The 25,095-nt window shown below is 40.6% G+C and overlaps 1 protein-coding gene across 2 annotated transcripts in view; it reads right to left on the bottom strand.

Annotated features, from left to right (window-relative positions):
- Positions 1-25,095, bottom strand: part of frmd4bb (FERM domain containing 4Bb) — a 393,899-nt gene that overhangs the window by 67,364 nt on the left and 301,440 nt on the right. The window contains exons 8-11 of one of the 2 annotated variants that reach the window (XM_068051541.1): positions 17,239-17,322; positions 12,850-12,915; positions 8,190-8,247; positions 5,001-5,087 (exon numbers count right to left, since the gene is read on the bottom strand). In XM_068051541.1, coding sequence (XP_067907642.1) covers positions 5,001-5,087; positions 8,190-8,247; positions 12,850-12,915; positions 17,239-17,322 — 295 coding nt within the window. Of the gene's footprint in view, positions 1-5,000; positions 5,088-8,189; positions 8,248-12,845; positions 12,916-17,238; positions 17,323-25,095 lie in introns of those variants that run through there. The other variant, XM_068051542.1, reaches the window with a different exon arrangement.

The following is a 25,095-nucleotide window of genomic DNA, read 5'->3' as shown; positions in this document are numbered from 1 at the left end:
CAATCTAATGTAGGTCTCACACTATGTAGGAAATAAATATACCAAATCAAACAGCTCTCTTCAAATGAATAATATATTGTAAATTATTTAAAAAAGCAATACTAATTACAGATGTACTTTGTGCACTTTAGCATCAACCTGGGGTTTAGCTTATAGCACACTCTTTCATCTCCTTGTCAGAGGGGTATGGTTTTCAACCATACTTCACATCTGCACTTATTAGGATGACACTTCAGTCCAGTGCTGAGTGAGTAGTGGATTGTTGGAGGTGTCTTTTGGATAGATGATTAGCAGAGGCATCATCTGCCTGTTTGGGTGGATAGAAGAAAGTCCATGGCACTACTTGAAGAGGAGCAAGGAACTCTCCCACTATTTTGGCCAACATTCTCCCTTTCATAAATGCCATTTTAAATAGATTGGCTGGTCATTCAGCTCATGTGCAACTTGGCAGCCACATTTGCTAAAAAAAAAACTGTACTTTAAAAAGTAATTCATCATTGCATGGTGCCTTGAGGTTATGATGATGTGCTATGTCAATGCACACTCATTTTTCCTTAAACTACGCAAGTGCAGCAGTATCAGAAAATAGGTGAGGGAGCTAGACAAATTAACTAATGTTTTCTATTGAACAATTTACGCTAATAATCAGCAAAATACTGCATTCACTCACACTTCTTCCAGCATTTTCTGTTATGTTCTAACTAAGAATAAGGCCTTGCATTTATGCACAGTCCTACCATGTCTCAAAGTAGTTCACAGACAATTACTTCAAAATAGTGACTCACATTGGCAAATATAGAATCATAGAATGGTTACAGCACAAAAGGCGACTATTTGGCCCATCATGTCTGTGCCAGCTCTCAGCAAGAGCAACTCACTTATTCCCACTCCCCCGTCTTTTCCCCCATAGCTAATATTTTCTCTTCAGAAACGTATCCAATTCTCTTTTGAAGGCCTCGATTGAATCTGCCTCCATCACACTTTCAGGCAGTGGATTCCAGATCCTAACCACTCGCCGCATTAAAAAGTTTTCCCTCATGTTGCTGTTGCTTCTTTTGTCAATCACCTTAAATCAGTGTCCTCTGGTCCTGGATCCTTCCACCAATGGAAACAGTTTCTTCCTATCTATGCCGTCCAGACCCCTCATTATTTTGAACACCTCTGTCAAATCTCCTCTTTATCGTCTCTTCTCCAAACTATCCATGTAACTGAAGTTTCTCATCCCTGGAACCATTATCGTGCATCTTTTCCACACCCTTTCTCATGCCTCAACATCCTTCCTGAAGTGTGGTGCCCAAAATCGGACACTAGTTGAGGCCGAACCAGTGTTCTATACAGGCTCTCATAACTTCCTTGTTCTTGCACTCTATTTATTAAGCCCAAGATCCTGTATGCTTTATTAACCAATTTCTCAACCTTCTCTGCAACCTTCAACGATTGTTTGCATATATACCTACAGGTTCCTCTGCCCCTGCACCCCCTGTAGAATTGAGCCCCATTAAATTATGTTTCCTTTCCTCGCTCTTCCTACCAAAATGCATCATTTCCAACATCACAGCATTAAACTTCATTTGTATTTGTCCACCCATTGCACCAGCCTGCATACGCCCTCTTGAAGTCTATCACTATTCTCCTCACAGTTCACACAACTTCCAAGTTTTGAGTCATCTGTAAATTTTAAAATTGTGCCTGCACACTCAAATCTCGATTAATTTGTATCAAGAAAAGCAGGGATCCCAACACAAACCTCTGGGGAGCCACACTATATACCTTTCTCCAGATCAAAAAACAACTGTTCACAACTACTCTGTTTCCACTCAGCTAATTTTGTATTGTTACGACTGAGGTGGGAGTAATGCACTGTCAATTCAGTCCCATTTCTCCACAGGTCACAGCATTTTATTAAAGTTTCCCACCTATCAGAAATTAGCCAAATTAATCACTTCTTTACCCCCAGAATAAAACACACCAAACCAAGTATCTTTGAATAACAAATTAACTATTAATAAACTAAATTTTAAACGATACTGAGATAAATCTATGTCTGAAAAGACTTTATAACATCTTTTTCCTAAGCCTCATGCACGCACACACACATACATTCAAAAACCAACGGTTAACCGATTCAAAAATGATGTTTTTAAAATTAGAGCTGTTTCTTAGGAATAATAAAACAACTGGGTTGCAAGTCCTGATTGGTTACTTTCCCGGATCAGTGAGGTGTCTTAGACTGAATAGTCAGATGCCACTTGAATTCTCCAGGCGAGTTGAAGAACAGTCTGTAATGGATAAGTGTTCAAGGCACTTTGGCTGCAGTAGGTGTCACATAGATCTTTCAACAAGGAGTATAACAACAGGTCTATTTAGATTTTGAATTAGCAGCCTATCAGTAGAAACATTACTGAGAATTCCAGAACTCCCAGAAACACAAAAGACAACACAAGGTCACACCTGAGGCAGAGACTTCTTAGAGACGGGAGTAAAAAGGAATTGGCTACCTCCATCAATGCAAAGTTTCCTTTCCTGGGGTCATTTCCTCTTTAGGCGAAACACCGCCTGTAGGCCAATGTAGATCAAACCGATTCTAGGCAGTCTTAGACACAAATGGATACAATACGGCATGTTACCTCTCTCTCTCTTGCTGTTGCCTAGGAAACAGGCTTGCAACTTGCACACACTTGAACAAGGGTCTAACATTTGCAATTCTCCAGTACTGTGGCACCACCTATCTAAGAAGGATTGGAAGACACTTTGCACACAGAAGTCCTCCAGAATGAATGAACAATGAAATAAATGAGGAATTAATTTGTTTTTGCCAGTGTTGGGTAAGGAAAACCAAGCAAAGCCCTTTTTGTTCTGCACTTTTTCCCAGTGCTCGCCCAAAAGGAAAGCACCTCAGACAATGTAACACTCCCTAAGTATTGCACATTAGTATTAACTTATGTTCTCTGCTCAAATTGTGGTTTGGAACTTGAAACCTGCATTCATCCAATTTAGGAATCCGAGATCTTATCGGTTTAAAAAGAATTTGAAGTAATTAGAATGCATTCTCTCAATTAAAAAAAGTGTTGGATTGTCAGAAAAAAAATTCCATAATTTACAATAGATTGCAGTATCTTCAGAAACCCACAATACTATTTACAGTGTTAGCAGATTTCATGTTGTTAGGTTCTGGGCAGTTCAATAAGGGATTATCAAACAAAATATATGATTAAATTCTTCAAATCTAATAACCATGTGTTAAATACGACACGTTTTACAACAGTGAGGTCACAAAACTGCGATGCAAAAGTATTCCTCATGCACATTAAATAAAGACCTCAGCTCACAATGTGCATACCTAAAATGAGAATGCTTAAAGTGATCAATAAGTAATAACATACTTAAGAAAAACATCAATTGCATTTTTCAAAACAGAATTGCGAATGTAATTTTTCAAGTCACAATTTCCCACGTGACAACATCCTGCTCAATGTCGTATACTCAATTATATTTCTCCACATTTCTGAATTGAAGAGCTTACAGACTCATTGGAGCCTTGTCTCATTACCTTCAATTAACTACACAAATAAAGATGAATGGGATCCCTCCATGGAGAGCTCACCAGATTGAATCCTGGATTGTCAAGGCAACGATTTCTTTACCTTCCAAATCCAGAGCTCCAGCCTTAGTTATTTCAAACTGAACAAACATTGTGCAAGCTGCCTAGTGTTAGAGCAGATTCCATACTTAAATTCCCACTGATCTGTTGACCTGGGAACAAAGTACCTTAATGTTGGCGCACCATGCATCCCATACCTAAACAGTCACTCAACACACTTAGAAATGTAGCAGCATAAAAAGGTTTAAGTAGCATTCTAAAATTTTAAGTAGCAACATATAACATAACACCAGCAAAAAAACTGCAGCCCATTTATAATGCGGTACTTCCAACAATGCAGCTGAAGGGATGATAAATTATGAATGGGACGAGTCTTCAGATGAGGCAAACATTACAATGCTTAACTAATCTAGAATGCATAGGCAGCAAAAGAAAAGGGCCAAGGCCAGCTACATGACTAGAGCTTCCACTCCTTTCTGTACAGTTGTGAAGCAATTTTACTGCCACTCATCTGTGCAGAGCTCACTCAGCACTGGAAGAGCAATATGGAAAAGGAAAAAGATTTCAAGTCTTTCCCAAACAACTGCACACATGCATGCTACTGCTGTTTAGTAACACATGTTTCTCCCCTTGGTCTTCACCGTTTCTTCCAGCAACAGCTTGCATTTATATAGTGACTTTAATGTAAAAAAATGTCTGAAGACTCTTCACCATGGCATAATCAGAAATAAATAAATGGATGCTGAGCAAAAGTGGAGAGCTGAGCAAAAGCTTGACTGAACAGGTGGTTTTTTTAAGGGTCTTAAAGAAGCAGTGGGAGATGGTGAGGTAGAGGATTTGCGGCAGATAGTTCCAGAGTGTGGGGTGAAGGGGTTGTGGGGTGCTATGCACAAAAGGCCAGAGTTGGCAGAACGACAAGTTCAGGTTATGGGGTTGAAGGTCTGCAGATTATAGAGATAAGCAGAAACAAGACCATGAAAGGATTTAAATACAAAGATGAGAAGTTTAAATTGGAGGTGCTGAGGTACCGGGTTCCAGTTTAGGTCAGTGTACCATGATCAGTGGTTCACTTTCCCCTCTGTAGCCCTGGTTCACTGAGGTGAACTAATGGCATAAACCAGTGGTCTGCTTTTAAAAGGAAAGACATCTTCTTTGTTGGAATGAACATTACATCATTTCGTCTTGAAATGTTTTCACAACACAATATACATCATGTGTGTTTTACTGAATAACAGTTTACGTGGCACTCTTACAGGAGGACAAGGTCCTTTTGAAACCATTTAACATTGAAAACAAAGGTTTTTAAAATTATTCAACTTAAAATTATCTTTAGATTATGTTTCTGTACCAAAAGGTTTGTAGTTAAGTGAACTTGAGGATAAAGCAATTGATTTTTCACCTTTCTGGGCTTGACTTTATCATGAAAGTCGTATTGTCCAATTCCTTTGCAACCAATTCCAAGCCACCAGGGAATTCCTTGTTTATCCTAAAAGATCAAAAAAAGTGACTAACATTTTGAAATACAGCTTCAAGTAGCTTATTAAGTGGTTGTCTACTTCATCATTCAACCACTAACAGTAGATTTTGCTCAGTGATATCAAACATCACACGCTTATGCTTTCCTTATATTGACATACCCTTCAGAGGACACTGATATCACAGCCCATAATCCCAGTCATCCAAATGAAATTCTATACTTGGGGTCAGTCAGCCCAAACTTGAATATAAAAGTTCATGTCAATGAAGTGTAAAAATGTTTTTGTTTGCAATGGCTTATAAATACATTATTCAGTACTACATACTACCACAGTAATAAATTTTATTAATAAAACCTCCCCAATATATTATTGCTGTTTGGCTGATCTGCCCATTTCCATTCGTTCAGAACAAAAAGGTCCAGTGGCTGGGTGCTGCAGTTAGATTCTGGTCTTTCATCTCTAATCTGGGTTCCAAACCAGACTAGACTGATGAGATCAAAGTCTCCTTTACTAGAGCCCTAAATGAAATGACTTTGTGCAGTTTCAACCAGTTGCTAGTGGCCATGGACCTACAGCAGAAAGCATCCCTAATCAAGGGATATTGTTGGGGCTGAGTAGAGCGATCATTACACTGCATCTGGCTGTACTAAATGTAACATGCAACTATTTGACACAAACTCAGTGCCTGAACTTAAATATCTTCTATTCCTCCCTCAACTACTGATATTCTTCACCTTGATAAAACATTGAGAAAATGAAAACTATATTTTAATTTTTATAAAATATTTATAGTGCACTAGTCAGGCTGATCTGTGTTCCAGTAGTAAGTCAATCAATTTCTAATAAATTAGGTGTTTTGTATTTACATACAAACTCTGGTCACACTTCAATGCTTTTATAAATACCTCAAAATCTGAGAAAATTGCAGTGCACCTAATCTTTTGGTTCTAAAAGCAAGTTAATGCTGTTTGGTTTAGTTTTTCCAATACTCCAATTTGGAGTTGACCTCAAAATATTGAAGTTAATATTGTATTTATATGGAATCATAGAATGGTTACAGCATGGATTCGGCCCATTATGTCTGCACGACCAATTCACCTAGTCCCACTCGCCTGCCTTTTCCTCGTAGCCCTGCAAATTTTGTCACTTCAGAAATTATCCAATTCTCTTTTGAAGGCCTCAATATCTAATTACATAATAAATACATTTTCTAACTAAATGAAACATTACTTAAAGTTGTCAACTGATCTTGAAAGGTTTGTCTTATTTACTCAGACTCTTGGTAACTTTTCTCCTTATTGAGTTTGGGTGTTGCAGGCATTTACACAAACAAGCTATTCAAATATTGATATTTAGTGTTTTAAATCTTGAGTCAACCAACATGACACATAACGTAAAATGCATGGATTTAAATACAGTAGCTGATAAAGTTGAGTCTGGTTGAGCATTAATAATCTCAGTTTTTACTTCCTACAAAAAGCCAGATAGTACCAAATCAAGAAATCCAAATTTACTCAATGAAAACACTTGTAGCACAAGCAAGTCCACAGCAGTTCTACAGATAGACAAATTAATTCCCTTGTTTTAGATAGATGTTTTGAAATCAGGGAAATAGAAAAATGGAAACAAAATTACTGTTTGCATTAGTGCAACAGAGCAAAAATAAATTGGATATGGTTATCAATTAGAATTCTCAGAGAAGTCGGACTTCACTTCCAGGATCCTATGTCTCCGCATACTGTAAAGACGGCATAGCCATTTTAAAACAATCTTCTGCATTTAGTAGAATTATTACAGTTAACCACATTTAGGGTGAACAATTAACATATGAAGTAGAAGTCATATTGGAACCTACAGTAATTGCAGGCAACGTGCTTTTAAATTAAAGCATGGAGCACTCAAATATTTATCGATTCAAACAAGTCCAATAAAATATTTCACAAATCTTTTACTTTGTTGAGGACTTATCCTTCCATTACTCAGAATGCCTGAAAAAAATTACCATCAATCCAGATCGACATTTCAATTACATCACCTTTCTTTTCATAATTACTACACAAGTTGAACTTTACATCAACTACAGCTTTGACAGTAATTACCCTGCATTTGCTACTACTCAAGATTCAGTACACCTACATGCCACAAACTTCTGAATGCTGGTTAAAAATACCCCTATTGCAAAATCTTTATTTTTTTAAATTAGATCAGGTAATAACATCTCAGGGTGGCATTATGCCCCCACTTCACAGCATTTAACACAAGAAATATAAATAGAATGCAGCAAGAAAAGATATAGTCTTTTAGGTTTAGGTTATTTTTATGTATTTGCACAAAGGGCAAGGACTGTGGAAGTACATCAATGGAATATATTGTTTTACAAATGCCCATTTTACAAGCTTCCCCTGATATTTTCAAAAACAATGTACTGCATAGCATGTTGCGAAAGAGAAAGATCCCAGCTTTAGTTCCTGATCTGCAGAGTGTTAGCTAATTTTCAGCAGAGCGGCAGTGGGGGTGCTACATTTGGCCTCAACTTCCTTGGGGTTGGGGTTTCTGATCCCAAATACTATTCAGTGACCATTGGTGGAAAGTGCCCATGGGTGGAAAGTGCCCATGGGAACATTGGACTTGCTGTGATGCCTTGTATGGTTGGATAACTCACATGTACACATCAAGATCAGCTACCTCCCTACATTACAATGGTGATTATACTTCAAAAGTACTTTGTTGGCTGTAAAGTGTTTTGTGACATGCAGAGGTGGTAAAAGGCTATATACATGCTTATTTGTTTAAGGTATGAAAGAACTACCAGTGCCTGTGGAGTTATAACCCAATTTGTGTTATTGCAGAATGGAGAGGAGACAAGGGAAGAATAATAGAACTTATGGAGAGAAAACAAGTGTTTCACGTGCAGAGAACTCACATGAAGAATTACAATCACTGGAGGAAAAAAGTTCCATTGTGATGGAATGGGAGAAAGAGAAAACCACAGGCTCACGCTAAGAAATTAATAAATGGAAAAAAGCTTTCTTCACTAAAGCACGCTGTTCTTGAGAAACAGTGAATAAAAAGCAGATCACAGTGCCAAGTAAACACATTTAATGACTAACCTTTACTCCATAGTAATGAATACCATAGGTAGGAAGAGCTTCCACCACAGTCATATAACTGAAAAAAGAAATATAGTTAGTTACGCAAAGTGCTAATGTGTTTCTCTTACAACTAAGTTTTACTTGTTCAAAATAAACCATCAACTCAATTAGTAACATTACTATTGTGCAAATGAAATAACTCAATTTTAAAATTCCCATTCTTCTTTTCAAATCCCTCCATGGCCTGGCCCCTTCCCTATCTCTGTAATCTCCTCCAGCCCCACAACCCTCGAAAATATCTACGCTCATCCAATTCTGGCCTCTTGAGCATCCCCCGACTTTAACTGCTCCACCATTAATGGCTGTGCCTTCAGATGCCTAGGCACCACACTCTAGAATTCTCTCTCGAAACCTCTCTCTCTATCTCTCTTTCTTCCTTTAAGACTCTACTTAAAACCTACCTCTTTGACCAAGCCTTTGGCCATTTGCCCCAATATTGCCTTATGTGGTTCAGTGTCTAATTTTGTTTTATAACGCTCCTATGAAGAGCCTTGGGATGTTTTATTACGTTAAAGGCGCTATATAAATATAAGTTGCTCTTGTTGTTGGCAAAAAAGGTGACAACTTAAGGTATGCCTTTATACAAAGGACCCCAAACAATTTCTCTGTTGGAATGTGAATTTTGATGTGACATTTTCAAAATCCACCTAATCGCCACTGGCTTCAAGTAAAACAGATGCGTGTCATGGTCGAAGTTTTTCCACTGAAATTGCAATAATAATTGTTTTCAAGACCAATCTTGGGAATCTCAATTTGTTATAAATAAGAATTAAACAAAAGAAGTTGCTGCTGCTTGATTAAACTCTTTAAATACACAGGTACAAAATTAGTGCATCTGAGTTGTATTTTGGACAGAGGAAATCGGAATCCCAGCCAGTCTTATTTTGCTTATTTGATTACAAGCTTGGCTGCAACATACTCATCTGACGAACCGTTGAACCATTATACCATTATGCCATTTTACTGGCAGGCATAAAGTGCAATTCTGTCAACTACTGCAGGTCCACAGAGATTGCCTTCAGTTTAGTCAGGAGGACTCAGCCTCAAGATTTGCAGCACAGTTTATTTCAAAGGGTTTCCACATCAGTTTTTCTGCTCAGAGTCGATAAATGGTGGGCAGAATGCAGGTGGTGAGTTTCGATCTGTTGCACTGGTTACTAAAACCAGTCAAGCAGTGAGAAATTTTATCCTGGAGTCAGATTGCAAGGAGGTCACACTGCATGATTTTTGCCAGATGACTTACTGTAATTAGTAGCACAGAAATAAATTAGGTATTGTCTACCGAAGCAAAGTAACCAGTGAACTGCAAAGTCTTGATTTGCCTGGTCCGGTTACTTCAGAATGAGGAATGTGTCATCCACAGAGAGTTTTATTTTAATGATGCTCGTACAGCCTTGCGATTTCAACTTTTTGTTCACTGAGTGCATAAGAATATCAGAAATAGGAGTAGTAGACCACACAGCCTTTTGAGCCTGCTCCGCAATTCAATACGATGATGGCTGATTTTTCTGCCCAATTCCACATTCCCATCACCTCCCCATACCCACTGATTCCCCTGTCTATCTCAGCCTTAAATATACTCAACGGTGAAGCATCCACAAGCCTCTGGGGAAGAGAATCCCAAAGATTCACAACCCTTTGAGTGAAGAAATTTCTCCTCATCTCAGTCCTAAATGATCAACCCCTTATCCTGAAACTGTGCCCCCGTGTTCTGTTTGCCCTGGCTGGGGAATCTAATTTCTCAGTGCCTACCCTATCAAGCCCCTTCAGAATCTTGCATGTTACAATGAGATCATCTCTCATTCTTCTGAACTCCAGACAGTATAGACTAATTTACTCAGCCTATCATAGGACAACCCTCTTATCCCAGGGACCAATCTAGTGAACCTTCGCTGTACTGCCTCCAAAGTAAGTATATCCTTTCTTAGATACTGAGACCAAAACTGTGTACAGTACTCCAGGTGTGATCTCACCAAAGCCATATACAACTGTAGCAAGACTTCCTTATTCTTGTACTCCAATCCCCTTGCAATAAAGACCAACATGCCATCTGCCTTCCTAATTGCCTTCTGTGTGTACCTGCATGCTAACTTTGTGTTCCTTGTATGAGTATACCCCAATCTCTCTCGGCATCAATATTTAGAAGTTTCATGCCTTTTAAAAAGTCTTGTGCTTTTCTTATCACGAAAGTGAATAACCTGACACCTTCCACCTTATAGTCCATCTGCCACCTTGTTGCCCACTCAACCTGTCTTATCTATCTCACTGTAGCCTGTGTCCCCTCAGCTTACATTCCCACCTAGACGTGTATCAGAAAACATTACACTTGGTTTCTTTGTGTAAGTCATGATTATAGATTGCAAATATCTGAGGCGCTAGCACCAATCCTTGAGTTACTCCACCAGTTACAGCCTGCCAACTTGAAAATGTCCCGTTTATCCTTACTCCCTGCTTCCTGTTCCTCCACCCATGCTAATACATTACCCAAACTCCATGAGACCTTACCTTGCATATTAACCTTTTGTGTGGCACATTAACCTTTTGGAAATCCAAGTAAACTACATCTAATAGGTTTCCCTATCTCTACCCTACTAGTTACATCCTCAAAAATGCAAATACATTTGTCAAACATGATTTCCCTTTGATAAAGCCATGTTGATTCTGGCTGAACACACCACGATTTTCTAAGTGCATTGTTAAGACTTGAATAGATTCCAGCAATTTCCCAACAATGGATATCAGGCTAACTGGCCTGTAGATCTAAATTTTGTCTCTCCCTACTTGCTTGAATAGCGTTTTACATTTGCTAACTACCACTCTGCTGGGACAATTTCAAAATTATCCATATTCCAGAAAATCAAACCAGTATATCCACTAACTCTGCTGCTAACTCTTTTAGCGTCCTAGGATGTCAGCCCAACAGGTACTTAGGATTTGTCAGCTTTTAGTCCAAGTTCCTCCAATATTTTTTCTTTGCTGATATTCATAATCATAAGTTCCTTACACTTATTAGCCCCTTATTTCCCTCTATTTCTGGTATGGAATGTATGTCTTCTACTGTGAAGACAGACACAAAATATTTGTTCAACGTTTCTGCCATTTCCTCATTCCCCATGATAATTTATCCTTTCTCTGCCTCTAAGGGACCAACATTTACTTTAGCAGCTCCCTTTTTATGTACATGTAAAAGCTTTTATAATAAGTTTTTATATTCCTGGCTAGTTTACTCATTCTATTTTTAATCAGCCTTTTGGTCACCCTTTGCTGGTTTCTAAAACTCTCCCAATCCTCAGGCTTACTACTATTCTTTGCAACATTACAAGCCTCTTTTAATCTAACACTATTAACTTCCCTAGTAAGGCACAGATGGATCTAGGGAGTTTTTTTTTATAAAATGGAACATATTTTTATTGAAAATCCTGAAACATTTCTTTAGAAGTGTCCCAATGTTTATTTGTTTATTTCAGTCTATTTACCCAATCAACCTTAGCCAGCTCTCCCCTCACATCTATGTAATAAGCTGTAAGTTTAAGATTCTTGTTTTGGACTCACATATGTTGCTCTCAAACTTAATACGGAATTCAAGTGTATCATGATCACTTTTTCCCCCAGAGGATCTTTCACTATGAGATTACGAATTAACCCTGCCTCATTACACAATACTAGATTTAACTGGTTCCACAATGTATTGTTCTCGGAAGCTATCGTGAAAGCATTCTACAATCATCTTCCAGACAACCTTTGCCAACTTGATTTGTTCAGACTATATGAAGATTAATGTCCCGCACAATTAGCAGCTCCAATTTTTCTTGCATAATGCTCTGTCCAATGGTATAACTGTTAGGGAGCCTATAAACTACCCCAACCAGTGTTTTATTACTCGTTATTCCTAATCTCCATACATACCCCTTATCTCCCTTGACACACATCATCATTGGACTAAAAAAAGGGAGATGATTATTTGCATTTTTTTAACCATCATTAAATGCCACAAACCAGTGACCCTCGCAACGTTTCTTCATGAAGCTAAGCCCGGATGACATGGTTCAGATTGGGAATTTAACACAGTGTTTCATAATAAGCAGAAATGCAATACCCTTTGCAAATAGAATTTGTCAACTTCTACTCCTGAGCTGTCAATCTTCCATGTGACTTCATACTCATTTTGAGGCAGTTAACACATTTTCAGAAATTATCACTCTGCCCCCAATTTTGTCCCCATTCTGTCCAAAAGTGCAAACCCAAGTGATTTGTCACGAGTCTAAATTTAGAGTGTAAATAGGACATTCAACTGTGGTGGGTATCACAAGTGAGCCTGATAGCCACTCATACATTTTTCAACAGGGTCAATGATCAGAAGCATGGACCCTGTTTACTACTTTCCTCCCTGGCCCAGGAGCATCAGCTATAGCACCCCATCTGACATCAGTAAACTTGGAATGGAACTGGGAATCAAACTTGGGATTGTCTGTTCTGCACAATTTAGTAAAGTTAGTGGTGCCTTTACCCACCAAGCAATTGGAGAGCTTTTGCAGAAGTGCTATCTTATCAAGTTAATTATTCTTTACTCTCGGAGCTGTATACAACCTGTGAACTGATCCAACAGATACGTACTTACTTGACAATTGCTTGTCCTCTGCTGCGACCTTTTAGTTTTTTGTAATAGTTGATTACTCGATCTTCACTGTAAGCACAAACATAACATTTTAGTCCAGAACAAAAGGAACCTTCCAGTCAACAGAGTTTGCTTAGCCATGGAGCCACTTACCCAGTGTGGTTTGTATAATTTATTAATTCAATGAAAGTAACTCATCTGTTCTGCCCAATAAGCAAGTAGCTGCCCTGCACAGCCATGCAGAAACAGGGCCCGTTTGCATCTTTGCTTCCTAAACTGCCACATAAAAGCCCTTTACTGCTGATTAACCAAGCTCACACAAGTCATAGTTTATATACAACAATTAATCCAATGCACAATATTTGCTGTATGAGATATATTTTTGGACAAGTATTTAGATTGTGGCAATGTCAAATAAAGAAAGCAAGAACATGCATGTACATGGGGCATTTCACGACTTCAGGATGTCCCAAAGTGCTTTATAAGATCATAAGAAATAGGAGCAGGGGTAGGCCCTTCGCCCCCTTGATCCTGCTCTGCCATTCATTAAGATCATGGCAGATCTGATCGTGGCCTTAACTTCACTTTCCTGCCGGCCCCCATAACTCATTACTCCTATGTAGATCAAAAATCTGTCCAGCTCAGCCTTGAATATATTCAATGACCCAGCCTACACTGCACTCTGGGGAAGAGAATTCCAAAGATTAACCACCCTCAGAGAAAGAATTCCTCCTAATCTCCATCTTAAATGGCAGACTCCTTATTTTGAAATTGTACCCCCTAGTTCTAGATTCCCCCACGAGGGAAAACATCCTCTCAGTATCTACCCTGTCAAACCCCCTCAGAATTTTATATGCTTCAATAAGATCGCCTCTCATTCTTCTAAACTCCAATGAATATAGGCCCAACCTGCTCAACATTTCCTCATAAGACAACTCCTTCATCCTAGGTATCAACTTAGTGTACGTTCTACAAACTTTCTTTTCCCCAAAAATTAATATTTGCAAAAATACATTACAAAACAGTTCAAAACAATTCAAATTTCACATTTTGCAAAGTACAATAGAGATCAGATTTCCTCAATACAGAAAACATGAAGTGCCTCACAATTCTTGCCATTCCATTTTAAATTCAATGTACATTGGCATTACATAGTAAAAAAAACATTTTGGTGCATACAGCTGGAAGGGTTTTACACAGGTTCCAGCCCCTCAGTGAACCTTCTACAAACTGCCTCCAATGTAAGTATGTCCCTCTTTAAATAAGGAGACTAAAACTGTACGCAGTAATCTAGGTGCGGTCTCACCAATGCCCTGTATGGTTGCAGCAAGATTTCCCTACTTTTACAGTCCAATCCCCTTGCAATAAAGATCAACATTCAATTTGCCTTCCTAATTATTTTCTGCACTGCATACCAACTTTTTGAGAGTCATGTAAGAGGACAACCAGATCCCTCTGTACCACAGCATTCTGTAGTCTCTCTCCATTTATATTATATTCTGCTTTTCTATTCTTCCCAAAGTGGCCAACATCACATTTTTATATATTATATTCCATCTGCCAAATTTTTGCCCACTCACTTCACCTATCTATATCCTGTTGCAGATTGTGTCCTCCTCACAACTTACTTTTCTACCTATCTTTGTATTGTCTGCAAATTTGGCTACAATACAGTCAGTCCCTTCATTCAAGTCATTGACACAGACTGTAAACAGTTGAGGCCCCAGCACGGATCCCTGTGGCATCCCACTAGTTACAGTTTGCCAACCTGAAAATGACCCATTTATCTGTTTCCTGTTAGTTAGCCAATCCTCTATCCATGCTAATATATTACTCCTAACACCATGAGCAGTGACCTTTTATGAGGCACCTTATCGAATGTCTTTTGGAAATGCAAATACACTACATCTACCGGTTCCCCTTTATCCATCCTGCTCGTTACATCCTCAAGGAACTCTAACAAATTGGTCAAAAGCAATTTCCCTTTAACAAAACCACACTGACTCTGCTTGATTGTATTATGATTTTCTAAATGTCCTACTACTTCCTTAATAATGGAGTCCAGCATTTTCCCAGTAGCAGATGTTAGGCTAGCTGGCCTATATTCCCTGCTTTCGGTCTCCCTCTTTTCTCAAATAGGGGTGTTACATTTACAGCCGATGGAGTACTTTTGTAGTGTAGGGAGATTTTAAAATTTAATACAGTAGAAAAAGGCAATTTGGAAATGGAAAATTCGGATGATAGCATTTTCAATTAAGAAACATGAAGAATCTTGAATAAACAGTCATACTAACAGTGGTGAACTTCCACACACCTGACTGCATTGGAACATTAGATTCTCCATCACCAGTACTACAGTGGAACATTTCATTGCAACAATTAATCACTTAACCTATCCACCAACCCCAAAAGATCACTCCTTACATTGTGAGCATTGTTTAGGGCGGCACATTGGCACAGTGGCAAGCACCGCAGCCTCACAGCTCCAGCGACCCGGGTTCGATTCTGGGTACTGCCTGTGCGGAGTTTGCAAGTTCTCCCCGTGACCGTGTGGGTTTCCGCCAGGTGCTCCGGTTTCCTCCCACAGCCGAAGACTTGCAGGTTCATAGGTAAATTGGCCATTGTAAATTGTCCCCAGCGTAGATAGGTGGTAGGAGAATTGTGGGGATGTGGTAGGGAATATGGGATTAATGCGGGATTAGTATAAAATGGGTGGTTGACGGTCGGCACAGACTCAGTGGACCGAAGGGCCTGTTTCAGTGCTGTATCTCTAAATAAAAATAAATAGAAAACGAACTTGTGTGGATACAGAAGTTTGAACATTATTCATGGACACGTTAAATTGTCATCCAGCTCTTCTTCCCAGTGGCCTAGCAAGTAAAGGAACTGTCCAGTGTAGGCCAGAGCAATAGACATAAGTGCTAGAAAGGTGCACTTTGCAGTCTGCTGATTTAACTGATGATAGTCAAAGCAGCATTGTTCTCAGTGCTGGTGGTGTGGGGGTAAAGGGGAATTGAATAAACCAGGATTCACACTCCTCACTGCTGTCCAGTGATCCCCTGCAGGAAAACTGCGTGTGTGGACATCAGGATAACACAACTTGACTATGATGACTTGTCTTGACTAAGATGCCATCAATTGTTGAATAGTGCCAATGACAAAATGTATCTTGGTCATGTGAAGAAAGTAATCTACACCAGAAGGAGTCAGTAACTTCTGGGAAGGTGGGGAGAAAATTAAAACCAGAAAAAATATATATATATTTTTTTTTTTAATTGGGTGCTGACTAAAGTTAAAGTTAATCTCCACTGTGGGCACTGCGCTCTGGAATATTTTGGAAATTTGATGTGATCCCCAAACAATCTTGAGGAGGGAAATCACACTGAAATAGATTTGATAGCAGAGACGCATTGGGCCAAATAGCTTCCTTTTACACTGAAATGTCTAGAATTCGATGACACACAACTTATATTCATACAGCACTTTTAAAAGGTAGTAAAACATCCCAAGGTGCTGCACAGGATTGTTATCAGACAATATCTGATACCAAGCCACATAAGAATATATTAGGATAGGGAACCAAAAGCTTGGTCAAAGTAGTAGGTTTTAAGGAAGGTGTTAAAGGAGCAGAGAGAGGTGGGGATGCAACAACATTTTGAGAGGAAATTCCAGAGCTTAGGGCCTAATTAGTAAGTGCATTGTCCAGTGTGGAACTGAGCTATACAGATCAGGAAAGCCCAGCTTTGATCCCTTGACTATGTTAACTGATGTCAGCTGCAGCAGAGGCATTACATTTCATTACAGCTCTCTTGGCTTCAGGAGGACATTTAAGAAAAAAGTCAGCCAAGGCTCCCAGTCCTATTTGTTATCCAGTGGCCCCTGCTGCAGAATGCACATGTGTTAACCTCTGTGATGACATGATTGGGTTCAGCCATAATGTCCCCTTGGGCAAATAAGCTGCCAACACGCTCAGTCCAGAGTCACACTAAGAATGCCACTTCATTCGCACTGCAGGACTGCAAGTATCCCTAGAACTCTACCTTTAAGTCTATATTATCAGTGGAGGAAGGGCGTTTTATTCCATTAATCCAGCTGCCTTTACTAAATACAGCAAGATTTTTCTGTCACCATGATATTATAGGTATAAACTGCATTAACTATTGGTAGATTGGGATATGACACAGCACTATGATTGTCAGCCACTCAACACAATAAGTTATAGTAATAAAGCAAAACAATATGCCTAACCATTTATATAAGGCTATTATTGTTTTGTCTTGGAAGTTTCATCTTGGATATTCCTGCATACTAAAAAGTTTTTGCTGCTGTCCGTGCATCATAAAGTCTAGCATTCCCCATTAACAGTGTTTTGTGTAACTGTAACCAACTTACCAATATGCAAGTGATGGATGTTCCTGTAATGCTCGAGTAGGAAGGGCTGGAAGTTTCTTTAGTTCTTCTCTTGCATTTTCATCACTGAGAAATAAGTAGTAGTTTAAAGTGCAGCAATTATCACTGGAATATGGATGTCAAATAAATAGCAACATTCCTTTTACGACTGATGCACAGTAACAGTCCATCAACTAGTATACACAGATGTTCTAGCTGCTACAACCCCACGGCATTTTGTGGAGCTTAATCTGCACCCGATGGTAGATATAAACTTAAAATATCAAATTAGAGAGAACAGAGTTTAAAAATTAAAAACAGATAATGCTAGAAATGCACAGTATATTGATCAGAATCTGAATAAGAAAGGGAAGTTAACATGTGGATCTAACGCTTAATCAGAACTTCTTCACATTTCCAGCAAGATCCACCAGATAGAGATCAGACCTGGAACCATGGCTGATAGCTCCCTTTTCAAACCCAATGACACTGTGGCCATTTACCTTCATTCCCACTGCCCTGGCTGAAATATGCTTTCCCAGCACAGACTAGGCATTGCAACTTCCTGGCTAAGCTGCACACTGGAAAAATGCACTAAGCCATCAAGGAGCTGCATTTTCTTACTTTATTTCATTGCTGTTTGTTTCATCTTCAACATCAGGATTCTTTTACTGGCAAATCTGTCTTGTTTGTACAATGTGTCAGATTTGGTAGATGTGGTGACAGCAGATGGCATTGACAAGTTGGGTTTTCATCATACATCAAAAATTCCATGGTATTTGGGCCTGCTCCTTCCTTCGACTCTACCACCCCCCCCACACCAACTCATCCCACAAACAGACCAGTAATGTGGGAACTGCACTTCAGGCCTGTTTAGGTACACAGAGAGGTTGACCAGGTCCAAGGCTGTGGCCAAGAACTATCCAATGGTAGCAAGACCACAGCCACTCTGGTACTCAGATAGGAAGCTTCAGGCAAGACCATTCCAAAACAGTGTCTTGTCATCTCCAATGGCACGAGTGAGTTTCCTTACTCTACATGCGAATGCAACTCCTTCATTCAAAAAGGGAGGGAGACAGAAAGCAGGAAACTACAGGCTAGTTAGCTTAACATCTGTCTTAGGGAAAATATTAGAAGCTATTATTAAAAGGAGTTATAGCAAGGCACTGAGAAAAATTCAAGGTAATAAGGCAGAGTCAACATGGTTTTGTGAAAGGGAAATCATGTTTAACCAATTTATTGGAGTTCTTTGACAAAGTAGCATGTGCTGTGGATAAAGGGGAAGTGGTGGATGTATTAGACTTAAGATTTCCAAAAGCATTTGATAAGGTGCCACATCAAAAGGTTATTGGGGAAAATAAAAGCTCATGGTTTAGGGGGCAACATATTGGCCTGGATAGAAGATTGGCTAGCTAACAGGAAACAAAGAGTAAGCATAAATGGGTCATTCTCTGGTTGGTAAGATGTAATGAGCAGTGTGCCACAGGGATCATTGCTGGGGCCTCAACAGTTTACAATTTATATAAATGATTTGGATGAAGAGACTGAAGGTACGGTTGCTAACTTTGCTGATGACACAAAGATAGGTAGGAAAGTAAGTTGTGAAGACACAAGGAGGCTACAAAGGGATATAGAAAGGGCAAAGATATGGCAAATGGAGTATAATGTGGGAAAATGTGAAATTGTCCATTTTGTCAAGAAGAATAAAAAAGCATATTATCGAAATGGTGAGAGATTGCAGAGCTCAGGTGCAGAGGGATCTGGGTGTCCTAGTGCATGAACTGCAAAAGATTAGTATGCAGGTACAGCACACAATTAGGAAATCTAATAGAATGTTATCCTTTATTGCGAGGGGAATTGAATCAAAAAGTAGGGAAGTTATGCTACAGTTATACAGGACATTGGTGAGACTACATCTGGGAGTACGGTGTACAGTATTGGTCTCCTTATTTAAGGAAGGATGTAAATGCATTAGAAGCAGTTGAGAGAAGGTTTACTAGACTAATACCTGGAATGGGTGGGTTGTCTTACGAGGAAAGGTTGGACAGTCTAGGCTTGTATCCGCTGGCATTTAGAAGAGTAAGAGGCAACTTGACTGAAATATGTAAGATCCTGAGGGGTCTTGACAGCTTGGATGTGCAAAAGATGGCTCCTCTTGTGGGAGGATCGAGAATTGGGGGGGGGGGGGCACTGTTTAAAAATAAGGGGTCACCAATTTAAGACAGAGATGAGGAGAATTTTTTTTCTCAGAGGGTCGTGAGTCTTTGGAACTCCCTTCCTCAAAGGCAGTGGAGCCAGAGTCTTTGAATATTTTTAAGGCAGAGGTAGATAGATTCTTGATAAGCAAGGAGGCAAAAGGTTATCAGGGGTAGGTGAGAATGTGGAGTTAAGGCCACAAACAGATCAGCCATGATCTTATTGAATGGTGGAGCAGGCTTAAGGGGCTGAGCGGCCTACTCCTGCACCTAATTCGTATGTTCGTATGTATGTATAGATGCTCCTGGGTGTTCAGAGACAACCTTGTAAAGCAAGTGTGGTGAATTTAATTAAATAACTTGTTTAGTGAAGACTCTCCCCACTTGGATACAAACTCAATTTCTCACACAGTTAAAATAATGACGAAATAAATTGCTACCTCAAACAAGCTTTAGATTGATGATACAGAAGGTACGAGCCAACTTATTTTAAAGTGCTTTATGTTATGCATTCTGTGGTAGCACTCAACAATACCAATGGGCAATAAAAAACCCTCAAGATATGAATGACATGAAATGTTTAACTCATTTCTACTTAATTGCAGCTAAAGACTCCATCATTACTGAATAAAAGAGCTATCATATCCTGGGATAGTTGGGAATATAATTTCAAAAGGCAACCAATAATTGTCAAAAATGCTCATTAAATATTCTGAATGGGACATTTTAATTTTATTTTATTGGTGTTAATATACTATGTCATTTAAAAAGAAATGTGATTTGCCTGCCCATAGACCAGAAATCACAGGGAACCAGATTAATGATTTACTTTGCAGTATCACACATGATGCAGTTTCATATACATTAATTGCTGGGAAAAAAAGGGTCAGCTAACAACATTGCCATTTCTCAAAATAAATGAATTCAATTTATTCTGTCTGCAGGATTGGTACTTTCCAAGCAATGTTATCAACATATGGGGTTCTAGACTTCAAGGCTCATTTTAGGGTCTATTGACACTACAGGATTTTGCTTTTAAAGTTGTGCTTGGAATGTGAGCATCACTGGTAAGGCCAACATTTGCTGCCCATCCCTAATTGCCCTAGAGAAGGTTGTGGTGAGTTGCAGCATTAAACCGCTACAGTCCATCTGGTGTAGGTACACACACGGTCCTCGTAGGGAAGGAGTTCTAGAGCCAGACCCAGATACAGTGAAGGAATGAAGATATAGTTCCAAGTCAATATGGTTTGTAGCTTGGAGGGGAACTTGCAGGTGGTGGGTGTTCCCGTGCATCTACTGTCCAAGTTCCTCGAGGTGGCAGAGTTAAGGGTTTGGCAGATGCTGTTGAAAAAGCCATGGCAAGTTGCTGCAGTGCATCTTATATATGGGACACATTGCTACCAACGTATGCCAGTGGTGGAGGGAGTGAATGTTGAAGGTGGTAGATAGGAATGCCGATCAACTTTGCCCTGGATGGTGTTGAGCTTCTTGAGTATTGTTAGAGCTGCACTCATCCAGGCAAGTCGAGTGTATTCACCACATTCCTGACTTGTGCCATGTAGATGGTGGGGAGTCAAGAGGCGAGTTCCCACTGCAGAATTCCCAGCCTCTGACCTTCTCTTGTGGCCATAGTATTTATATGGCTGGCCCGGTTACATTTCTGATCAACAGTAACCCCCAGAATGTTGATGGTGGGGAATTCAGCAATGGTAATATCTTTGAATGCCAAGGGAAGAGTTAAGATTCTCTCTTTTTGGAGATGGTCACTGCCTGGCACTAGTGTGGCACGAATGTTACTTGCCACCAATCAGCCCAAGCCTGAATGTTGCCCAGGTCTCATTGCACATGGACACAGACTACTTCAGTAACTGAAAAGTCACGTATAGTACTATAACACTGTGCAATCATCAGCTAACATTCCCACTGCTGACCTTATGATGGAGGGAAGATCATTGATGAAGCCGAAGATGTTTGGGCCCAGGACACTACCCTGAGGAACTCCTGCAGCTATGCCCTGGGGCTTAGATGTTTGGCCTCAAACAACCACAATCATCATCCTTTGTTCTAGGTACGCCATCAAGCAGCAGAGCATTTTCCCCCCAATTCACATCGACTTTAATTTTGCTAGGGCTCCTTGATGCCATGCTTGGTCAAATGGAGCCTTGATGAACCACTGCAAACCATGTGCAGATACTCCCAAAATGTTTTTTTAAAAAAATTCATTCATGGGATGTGGGCCTCGCTGGCTAGGCCAGCATTTATTGCTCATACCTAATTACCCTCGAGAAGGTGGTGGTGAGTTGCCTTCTTGAACCGCTGCAGTCCATGTGATGTAGGTACACCCCAGTGCTGTTAGGAAGGGAGTTCCAGGACTTTGACCCAGCGACAGTGAAGGAACGGCGATATAGTTCCAAGTCAGGATGGTGTGTGACTTGGAGGGGAACTTGCAGGTGGTGGTGTTCCCATGCATTTGCTGCTCGTCCTTCTAGTTGGTAGAGGTCACGGGTTTTGAAGGTGCTGTCTAAGGAGCCTTGGTGAATTGCTGCAGTGCATCTTGCAGATGGTATACACTGCTGCCACTGTGCGTCGGTGGCGGAGGAAGTGAATGTTTGTGGATGGGGTGCCAAACGGGCTGCTTTCTCCTGGATGATAGAGCTTCTTGAGTGTTGTTGAAGCTGCAACCATCCAGGCAAGTGGAAAGTATTCCATCAAACTCCTGACTTGTGCCTTGTAGATGGTGGACAGGCTTTGGGGAGTTAGGAGGTGAGTTACTCGCCCCAGGATTCCTAGCCTCTGACCTGCTTTTGTAGCCACAGTATTTATATGACTACTCCAGTTCAGATTCTGGTCAATGGTAGCCCCTAGGATGTTGATAGTGGGGGATTCAGCAATGGTAATGCCATTTAATGTCAAGGGGAGATGCTTAGATTCTCTCTTGTTTCCATATTGTCAGATAGATGCCAGTGGTCTTGTTTGACCAGCCATTGCCTGGCACTTGTGTGGCACAAATGTTATTCGCCACTTAACAGCCCAAGCCTGGATATTGTCCAGGTCTTGCTGCATTTCTACACAGACTGCTTCAGTATCTGAGGAGTCACGAATGGTGCTGAACATTGTGCAATCATCAGCGAACATCCCCACTTCTGACTTTATGATTGAAGGTAGGTCATTGATGAAGCAGTTGAAGATGGTTGGGCCTAGGACATGACCCTGTGGAACTCCTGCAGTGATGTCCTGGAGCTCAGATGATTGACCTCCAACCACCAGAACCATCTTCCTTTGCGCTCATTATGACTCCAACCAGCGGAGGGTTTTCCCCGATTCCCACTGACCTCAATTTTGCTAGGGTTCCTTGATGCCATACTCGTCAAATGCTGCCTTGATGCCAAGGGCAGTCACTCTCACCTCACCTCTTGAGTTCAGCTCTTTTGTCCATGTTTGAACCAAGGCTGTAATGAGGTCAGGAGCTGAGGGGCCCTGGCAGAACTCAAACTGAGTGTCACTGAGCAGGTTATTGCTAAGCATGTGCCGCTTGATGGCACTGTTGATGACACCTTCCATCACTTTACTGATGATTGAGAGTAGGCTGATGGTGCGGTAATTGGCCAGGTTGGACTTGTCTTGCCTTTTGTGTACAGGACATACCTGGGCAATTTTCCATATTGTCAGATAGATGCCAGTGTTGTAGCTGTATTGGAACAGCTTGGCTAGGGGCACGGCATGTTCTGGAGCACAGGTCTTCAGTACTATTGCTGGAATATTGTCAGGGTCCATAGCCTTTGCAGTATCCAGTGCCTTCAGTAGTTTCTTGATATTACGCGGAGTGAATCGAATTGGCTGAAGTCTGGCATCTGTGATGCTGGAGACTTCAGCAGGAGGCGGAGATGGATCATCAACTTGCCACTTCTGGCTGAAGATTGTTGCAAATGCTTCAGACTTATTTTTTGCACTAATGCGCTGGGCTCCCCCATCATTGAAGAAGGGGATATTTGTGGAGCCACCTCCTCCAGTTAGTTGTTTAATTGTCCACCACCTTTCACGGTTAGATACTGAGTTCTAGGATTTTGTCCCAACAATGATGAAGGTATGGGGATATATTTCCAATTTAGGATGGCGGTGACTTGGATGGGAATTTGGAGGTGGTGCTGTTCCCATGTGCCTGCTGGGTTTGATTTGCCCTGCCTTTTGTAGTCAGGATATACCTGGACAATTTTCCACTTTATCGGGTAGATGCCAGTGTTGTAGTTGTATTGCAGCAGATTGGCTAGAGGTGTGGCTTGTTCTGGAGCACAAGTCTTTAGCACTATAGCGAGGATGTTGTTGGAGCCCATAGCCTTTGCTGTATCCATTGCATTCAGTCATTTCTTGATATCACGTGGAGTGAACAGAATTGGCTGAAGACTGACTTCTGTCATGGAAAACCTCAGGAGGAGGCCGAGATCCATGTGGCACTTCTCGCTGAAGATGGGTGCAAATGCTTCAGCCTTGGCTTTTGCACTCACATGCTGAGCTCCTCCATCATTGATGATGGGGATTGTTCATGAAGTCCCCTCCTCCTGTTAGTTCTTTAATTGCAAGGGAGTTATCTTAGTGACCTGTCCAATATTTATCGATCAATCAACATCACAAACAGATTATCTGGTCATTATCACAACAAGCTCCTACTAACAGCAAATTGGCTGTTGCATTTCCTACATTAGAACAGTGACTACACTTCAAAGTACTTCATTGGCTCTAAAGCATTTTGAGATGTGCAGAGGTCATCAAAGGCACTATATAAATACAAGCTGTTCTTTTCCACCACCACAACTGATGAATGGACTGTATGGTGGACTGCAGAGCTTTGATCTGATCAGTTAGTTGTGGGATTGCTGAGTTCTGTCTATAGTATGCTGCTTCTGCTGTTTAGCATACATTTAAGTTCTGTGTTGTAGCTTCACCAGGTTGCCACCTAATTTTTAGGTACACTAGTTGCTGACATGCCTCAATGAACCAGGGCTGATCCACTGGCTTGATGGTAATATTAGAGTGAAGGAATATACTGGGCTATGAGGTTATAGATTGTGGTGAAATACAATACTGCTGCTGCTGATGGCCCACAGTACCTCCTGGATGTCCAGTTGAACTGTTAGATCTGTTCTGAATCTACGTCATTTAGCACGGCAGTAGCATCACACACAAAGTGGGGGGGGGGGGGGGGGAGGATGTCCTCAGTGTGAAAATGGGAGTTTGTCTCAACTAGGAGAATGTGTGGTCACTCTTACAAACACTGTCATGGATAGAATCATCTGCAACAGGTAGATTGGTGAGGACAAGGCCAAGTTGATGTTTCCTTTGTATTCGTTCTCTCACCACCTGCTGGAGACCCAGTCTGGCAGATATGTCCTTCAGGACTTGGCTAGCTTGGTCAGTAGTGATGCTACCTAGCTATTCTTGGTGATGGGCAATGAAGTCCCACACCCAGATGGTAGTAGTTGGTAATCAGCTGGAGGTTTACTTGCCCATATGCAACCTGATGCACTCTGATGCCAGGAATCAATGTTGAGGACTCCCAGGGCATGATCATATTCCTCTGTGCCACCACCTCAGAGGGGTCTGTACTGCCAGTAGGACAATACATACCCAGGGATGATGCTGCTGGAGAAATTTAGAACATTGGCTGTAA

This window comes from Heterodontus francisci, chromosome 19 (assembly GCF_036365525.1).
Source record: "Heterodontus francisci isolate sHetFra1 chromosome 19, sHetFra1.hap1, whole genome shotgun sequence".
In the NCBI taxonomy this organism is placed as follows: Eukaryota; Metazoa; Chordata; class Chondrichthyes; order Heterodontiformes; family Heterodontidae; genus Heterodontus; species Heterodontus francisci.
The sequence above is the reverse complement of the archived record's forward strand: the minus strand, read 5'-3'. Positions and strand labels throughout refer to the sequence as shown.